General features: G+C 38.7%; 1 protein-coding gene across 1 annotated transcript; it reads left to right on the plus strand.

The window, feature by feature from the left end:
- The first annotated feature begins 742 nt into the window (after window positions 1-742).
- LOC135206850 (uncharacterized protein MCAP_0864-like) lies at window positions 743-1,549 on the plus strand. The gene has a single exon (XM_064238334.1). It carries the CDS (start codon window positions 743-745, stop codon window positions 1,547-1,549), a length of 807 nt encoding a protein of 268 aa, XP_064094404.1.
- Window positions 1,550-8,436: the final 6,887 nt, after the last annotated feature.

Genomic DNA, 8,436 nt, shown 5'->3' on the forward strand with positions numbered 1-8,436 from the left:
ATGATGAAACCGTTGGGTCTAGAAGAGGTAGTTTAATTCTTTTTATATATTGCATTTTATCTATAAATTGCTTATTTGGCTCCAAATAACTGGACGATAACAAGTTCCCACCTAAAATCAAGAAAAATAAAGAATATTAAAAAGTTTAAGAAAAATGAAAATTTGGAGATATTAATAAAAGTATAATCATGAAAAGAACAACGAGAACGAATGATAAAAATAAAAAGTCGATCTCTGAGCGAACTTTGTTTGCAGCGTCACCCGAGAGCTTCCCGGACTCACGAGGGAATGGGAGAGGAACAAAGAAAACAGGAGCGGCTTCATCGGAGACAAATAGTTCCGACGTCCCTGTCTCCCTGGAATCCTCAAGAACTCACGTAGACAGGAGCGGCTTCAGCGGGAGACAGAAACGCCTCCGACGTCCCTCGGTCTCCCTGGAACCCCCAACAACTCCCGAAGACAGGAGCGGCTTCAGCGGAGACAGAAACGCTCCAGATCCAGACACGGATCCTCTGACAGATTTAAAAACTAGGGATGAGCCAGACGGAGTTTATCCGTACAAGACAACATGTTGTTGAGTATTATCACGTTTGTGCTATCAAAGTGCTTCAGTTGCGAATTCACATTCCCCCGCTTAGGCATGTTTCATATCGCTTTGTTGCTGCTAATCGGCCAAGTGTTCTTGCTTCTTGGCCTTGGCAGCGCGATAGTGAAATTCTTTATGGATTTCACCTTGAAGAACATGCACCCGGAGGATCTTGGAATTCCGGAGGATGACGACGATGGCGACGACGTGAAAGCTGACTTTGTTGACGAAATGACCCCTGACGAAGACCCTGACTTTAACGAAGACCTCGACAGTAAAGTGGAAATGTATAAAAAAGAAAATTTAGCCAGTGAGGACGACAACTTTAGTCAAAAGACTGATGAATACGTCTTAAAGCTTGAGAAAGAGGATTCAGAAAAGTCTCGCATGATAGAAGAACTGAAGGAAAAAATAGAAGCTCTGACACAAGACAGAGAAAAGATGGAGCGAGCCACACGAGACTTGGAACGACTGCTCGAAGAGAAAGAGATGATGATCTATTTGATGCCTGCCGAAATGGACATACTCAGAAAAGAAATAGCGGCAAAGACGGAAGAGACCGAAAAGCTACGAAAGGAGAACGAGGATAAAAACTCAACTATAACCATCCTGGAGAACACGGTCGTAGTTCTCGACATGGAGAAGGAGACCTTGCATCGGGATTTGAGTAAAATGGAAGATGACAGAAATCTGTCAAATGTCCAGCTGAACAAGCAGAAGGAGGACTTGCAGAGACTCCGAGAAGAGAATCGGAGGAAACAGAAGAACATCGAGGTTCTTCAGAAGGAAAATGAGCTATGGAACATAAAGATTAATGGCTTAGAAAATGAAATAGAAGAATGCAAACTTCAGAAACAGAGGGCTGACGAAAATTGGCAACAACTGCAACAATGTAAAGCAGAATTAGCCGACAGACAGGAGGAGCTCAAAGAACAGATGTCCAAAAGGACAGAGAAATCCTGAGACTGGGAGGTGAATGCTCCCAGATGCAAGAGGATATCATCGGTCTCGTAAAAAAGAAAAATGGTTTAAAACTGTTGCCGCAGAAAAGGGAAAAAGGAAAGGAGCTGAGTGAGATGACGAGAAGGAAAGTCCAACTCGAATTCGAACTCGCTGAGATGAAGGAGCAACAGGAGACGATTGAGTTTGAAAAGATGGAGGCAATCGTGGAAACTGAAAGACTCCAAGAAGAGAACGTTGCAAAGGATCACAAGATCAGATCCTTAGAAGAGCAATTCAGATTTCTTAAAATGATGCCGAACGAACAGCCTGTATTAAAAACGACAGGTGAAATGATCAAGTCTCTCGATAAACCTCGATGTCTAAGGAGGCCTCAGGTCAATTGCAAAGCCCTCCACCGACGACTGGACAGCATCGAGGAAGGAATTAATCAGGTCAGGGCAAATGGAAACAGACGTTCAGATGACAACAAGAGAGAGACTAAAGCCCTCAGGAAGACTCCATCTTCTAGAAATCAAAATAAGCAGCCACCAAAGAGCAGGGACGAATTACATCAAAAGATGAGGCTGAAATCTGCAGCAAACCTCCAAAGACTGGAGCGAGATGCTGCAATGGTCAAAAGCCTCTACAAGATCAATGCTGTCACTTAAGGACTCTGCACTTTTAGGATGAAGGATGGGTCGTGTGCAGAGGAAAGAAGACAGGAACTTTTTGAAGTTGGGAAGAAGCTGCTCAGTATTGCGATGGAATTCACTCATGGATAAAATTGTGGAAGCATCTCTGTCGCGTTGGAGAGACTACAGCGGCTGCTGGGCCCGTCGAGCTCACTCCCCCCTCTTTGCCACACGATACCCTCACGGGTATCAATGCCCAATTACTTATGGGTGGAAGGCAACCTCTGGCGCGGCGTAAGAACCCGTAAGTTTCATGCCGACTACTTCATATGTGAATTGGGTCGTGCATTGCAAATTGAATCCCATTTTTTGCATATACTACTGTGGCAACCTCTGGCGTGGCGTAAAAACCCGTAAGTTCAATGCCTTTTATATATGCAAAATATGGGTAATGCAATGCATACTGGATCAAATACTTGCATATACTACAGTGGCAACCTCTGGCGCGGCGTAAAACCCCGTAAGTTCAATGCCTATTACATATGCAAAATATTTGATCCCAGTGTGGCAGAGGGACTTAGAGCTCGAATGACACTGTCAGGAGTCTCTGCATTCCAACTTGTATCAATGCCCAATCACTGATGGGTGGAAGGCAACCTCTGGCGCGGCGTAAGAACCCGTAAGTTTCATGCCGACTACTTCAAATGTGAATTGGGTCGTGCATTGCAAATTGAATCCCATTTTTTTACATATACATACAGTGGCAACCTCTGGCGTGGCGTAAAAAACCCGTAAGTTCAATGCCTTTTATATATGCAAAATATGGTAATGCAATGCATACTGGATCAAATACTTGCATATACTACAGTGGCAACCTCTGGCGCGGCGTAAAACCCCGTAAGTTCAATGCCTATTACATATGCTAAATATTTGATCCCAGTGTGGCAGAGCTCGAAGGGCACTGTCAGGAGTCGCTGCATTCCAACGTCGTACAATGTGGAGATTGGAAGCTTCCTGTCTGTAGCGAAGGAGTGATTGGATTGTGGATTTCATCAACTGGCTGAGAAACGGCTGGATTTAGGACCGTCAAGAGATCTCCTGTTTTCTATCAATGTTCCTCACTGGCTGGCAGGTGTCACATGATGTGGAGTCATATGGCTGAGGATTTCATCTACTTGGCTAGCTGACAGAGCTGAGGAAGGGGAAGGGACCCATCCCTGGTAAAACTAAAACCCCTATCCTATGAAGCTCCGTTGGCAAGGATGCCCCAGGGGTGAGATCAAATCAGATCGGCAAAGGTCCAATAATATATATATGATATATATATATATATATATATATATATATATAGTATATATATATATATATTATAATATATATTATATATATATATATATATATATACATATATATATATATATATATATATATATATATATATATACTATAGATAGATAGATAGTAAAAGGAACATGGCGTCCAGTACATCCGGAATGGAATCCATATTATGGAGTTATGGGCTCCGCATTATGGAGCTCTGGAATCCGTATTGTGGGTTTCTGGGTTCCATAATGCTCCCGGAGCCTAAGACGTCTTCATAGGATGCTGGAGTCCTTGAGAATGGAGAGGACTTCGAATCCATTGGGCGTGTCTAGGAATCCTTCAGGAGCTGAAGACTAAATGAAAGACTTGTCCTTCTGCCCCGCACAGCATAGTATGCGCTATCTCGCTAATAAGATAATAACAATAAAGTAATAATGATTACAGTGTATATATATGAAGATAATAAATAAAGGTATAAGCCACGAAGGAAAAATAAACAACGGAGTATCTGCAAGATCTTCAATTGAACGTCCTTTACTCAGCAGACAAACTGACTTACGTGAGAAACTGAGGGAACAGGAAAAGTCATATAACTGACAGATAGGGATTATAAGGAGATTAGTACCTAGAATCCGACACACCTGGAGAATGAGTAACCTTTCCAAACAAGCATAAACATGGGTACAATTTTAGAACAAAAAGATTAAGTCCAACTGCTCAGACACAGGGACAAGACAATTAAAGGATTATACAGGGCGACAGCTGACCACAATCAGATCTTTGGTAAACAAAAACTTATTCACAAAACATATTAAACATACATATACAAAGAAAGTATCTCTAAGGCAAATAATTTGTATTTAAGTCTCTAATTATATCTTTAAGGCCATTCTTAAACATGTTACAAATACAAGGGTCTAAATGAAACAGGCCACGACTAATATCAAAATTACAATGGGAAGTAAATTGTATTATGGCAGATTCTGAAAGATTTCGTGATAAATCTTTTGATCTTGCAATTATTAAACTACTAATCCAATTTATCCGGTGGTTGTTTTCACTTAAATGAATGAATATTGCATTAGATGTTTGGCCAGTTTTGACAGAATATTTATGCTGTTCTAATCTTACTTCTAAACCCTTACTCGGACGTCCAAGATAAAAGAGGGGCAGTCCATACATCGAATTTTATATATTATGTTGTTGCTTTCCTTGGGACCATTTTTTATTAACATTCCTTTTAGTGTGTTATTGCTGGAAAAAACAAGGTTGACCTTAAAGCTTTTAACAATGATTTAATGGTTTCAAATCCTTAAAATAAATAAAGGTAAACTGAGAATGTTCTTAGAATTTTCTTTCTCCTTGTTATTTACACTATAACAAAACTTTTTGTGTTCTTTATCATAACAAATTCCTAGTATATGTGAAGGATAACACAAATCTTTCCCTATTTTTCTTCTATATTCAATTTCTTGATCCAAATATTGGGGACTGACAATGCACAATGCTCATAATAACATATAAGAGAAAAATTTATATTTTGATGTTAAGATGTTGGCCTGAATAGAAATGTACATAAGTTAAGTTGTTGGTTGGTTTTCTATAAATACTGAATTTACATTGAAATGGTTCTCTATGTATCAAAACATCTGAGAAAGGCAGGTAATTGTCTTTTTCCAATTCTAGAGTAAACTTAATCAATGGTACCTGTATTTAATTTAAAGAGTAAATCATTTACATCAATACCAGCAGGCAGCACAGCTAAAATATCAACATATCTATACCACTTTACAGGAATATAATAAAGCCCACAAAATGTTTTATAGTGTAAGTAACACGGAGAAAGAAAATTCTAAGAACATTCTCAGTTTGCCTTATTTTAACCGATTTGAAACCATTAAATCATTGTTAAAAGACTTTAAGATCAACCTTATTTTTTCCTATATAACACACTAAAAGGAATGTTAATAAAAAATGGTCCCAGGGAAAGCAGCAACATAATATATTCTATGTATGGACTACCCTTCTTTTTATCTTGGACAGTCGAGTAAGGACTTAGAAGTAAGATTAAAACATTCATTCATTTAAGTAAAAACAACCACTGGATAAATTGGATTGGTAGTTCAGTAATTGCAAGATCAAAAGATGTCTTATCACGAAATCTTTTAGAATCTGCCATAATACAATTTACCTCCCATTGTAATTGTAATATTAGTCGTGGCCTGTTTCATTTAGACCCTTGTATTTGTAACATGTTTAAGAATGACCTCAAAGATATAATTAGAGACTTAAATACAAATTAGTTGCCCTAGAGATATTTTTCTTTGTGAATGTATGTTTAATATATTTTGTGAATAAGTTTTTGATTACCAAAGATCTGATTGTGGTCAGCTATCGCCCTGTATAATCCTTTAATTGTCTTGTCCCTGAGTCTGAGCAGTTGGACTTAATCTTTTTGTTCTTAAATTGTACCCATGTTTATGCTTGTTTGGAAAGGATACTCATTCTCCAGGTGTGTCGGATTCTAGGTACTAATCTCCTTATAATCCCTATCTGTCAGTTATACGACCTTTCCTGTACCCTCAATTTCTCATCTTAGTCAGTTTGTCTGCTGAGTAAAGGACGTTCAGTCGAAAGATCTTGAAGAAACTCCGTTGTTTATTTTTCCTTCGTGGCTTATACCTTTATTTATGGATTTATCACGTTACGTCCCAAACTTTTCGTAATTCAGTTATACATATGAAGATAATATTTGACTTGAACACTCGCATCTTGAGAAATAATAATAATAATAATAATAATAATAATAATAATAATAATAATAATAATAATAATAATAATAATAATAATAATAAGAAAAGGCGCACATAGTAAGAAAAGTGATAGACTCCTAAGGAGGCAGGGTGCAACCCGGAACCACCCCACTATAAATACCACCCAGTCGAATTGGAGGACTGTGATAGAGCAAAAAAAAAAAAAAAAAAAAAAAAAAATAATCATAATAATAATAATAATAATAATAATAATATCCTTTATTTCGGTTCAAGACCATATACAATGAACATACAAAATACACAGTAACATACACAATCTAGATATATGAGTCAACATGATAGGAAAAATTAGTAATCGGCACTTATCCACAAAATAGCTGAGGTAGCATAAAAGATAGTAATCATAATACTGGTAATAGTAATAATGTTGTGAGAAAAAAAAATGCATTGAGAGTTATAACAGTTAGTGCAAAAATTATATAGCTTAAATTTCACTAGAGATCTTAGGTGGTTACAGTAGTCTGGTCCAGAGGGCTAAATACATAAATTGAATGTATATAATATATATATATATATATATATATCTATATATATATATATATATATATATATACAATAATAATATCAGGAGAGGAATCTTTCAGGGAGACTCACTGTCACCCCACTACTCTTCGTAGTAGCCATGATTCCCATGACAAAAGTACTACAGAAGATGGATGCCGGGTACCAACTCAAGAAAAGAGGCAACAGAATTAACCATCTGATGTTCATGGACGACATCAAGCTGTATGGTAAGAGCATCAAGGAAATAGATACCCTAATCCAGTCTGTAAGGATTGTATCTGGGGACATCAGGATGGAGTTTGGAATAGAAAAATGCGCCTTAGTCAACATACAAAAGGGCAAAGTAACAAGAACTGAAGGGATAAAGCTACCAGATGGGAGCACATCAAACACATAGATGAGACTGGATACAAATACCTGGGAATAATGGAAGGAGGGGATATAAAATACCAAGAAATGAAGGACACGATCAGGAAAGAATATATGCAGAGACTCAAGGCGATACTCAAGTCAAAACTCAACGCCGGAAAATATGATAAAAGCCATAAACACCTGGGCAGTGCCAGTAATCAGATACAGCGCAGGAATAGTGGAATGGACGAAGGCAGAACTTCGCAGCATAGATCAGAAAACCAGGAAACATATGACAATACACAAAGCACTACACCCAAGAGCAAATACGGACAGACTATACATAACACGAAAGGAAGGAGGGAGAGGACTACCAAGTATAGAGGACTGCGTCAACATCGAGAACAGAGCACTGGGGCAATATCTGAAAACCAGTGAAGACGAGTGGCTAAAGAGTGCATGGGAAGAAGGACTAATAAAAATAGACGAAGACCCAGAATATACAGAGACAGGAGAATGACAAACAGAACAGAGGACTGGCACAACAAACCAATGCACGGACAATACATGAGACAGACTAAAGAACTAGCCAGCGATGACACGTGGCAATGGCTACAGAGGGGAGAGCTAAAGAAGGAAACTGAAGGAATGATAACAGCGGCACACGATCAGGCCCTAAGAACCAGATATGTTCAAAGAACGATAGATGGAAATAACATCTCTCCCTATGTAGGAAGTGCAATACGAAAAATGAAACCATAAACCACATTGCAAGCGAATGTCCGGCACTTGCACAGAACCAGTACAAAAAGAGGCATGATTCAGTGGCAAAAGCCCTCCACTGGAGCCTGTGCAAGAAACATCAGCTACACCTTGCAGTAATAAGTGGTACGAGCACCAACCTGAAGGAGTGATCGAAAACGATCAGGCAAAGATCCTCTGGGACTATGGTATCAGAACAGATAGGGTGATACGTGCAAATAGACCAGACGTCACGTGATTGACAAAGTCAAGAAGAAAGTATCACTCATTGATGTCGCAATACCATGGGACACCAGAGTTGAAGAGAAAGAGAGGGAAAAAAATGGATAAGTATCAAGATCTGAAAATAGAAATAAGAAGGATAGGGATATGCCAGTGGAAATTGTACCCATAATCATAGGAACACTAGGCACGATCCCAAGATCCCTGAAAAGGAATCTAGAAAAAACTAGAGGCTGAAGTAGCTCCAGGACTCATGCACAAGAGTGTGTTCCTAGAAACT

Source organism: Macrobrachium nipponense, chromosome 31, assembly GCF_015104395.2.
Source record: "Macrobrachium nipponense isolate FS-2020 chromosome 31, ASM1510439v2, whole genome shotgun sequence".
NCBI classification, from domain to species: Eukaryota; Metazoa; Arthropoda; class Malacostraca; order Decapoda; family Palaemonidae; genus Macrobrachium; species Macrobrachium nipponense.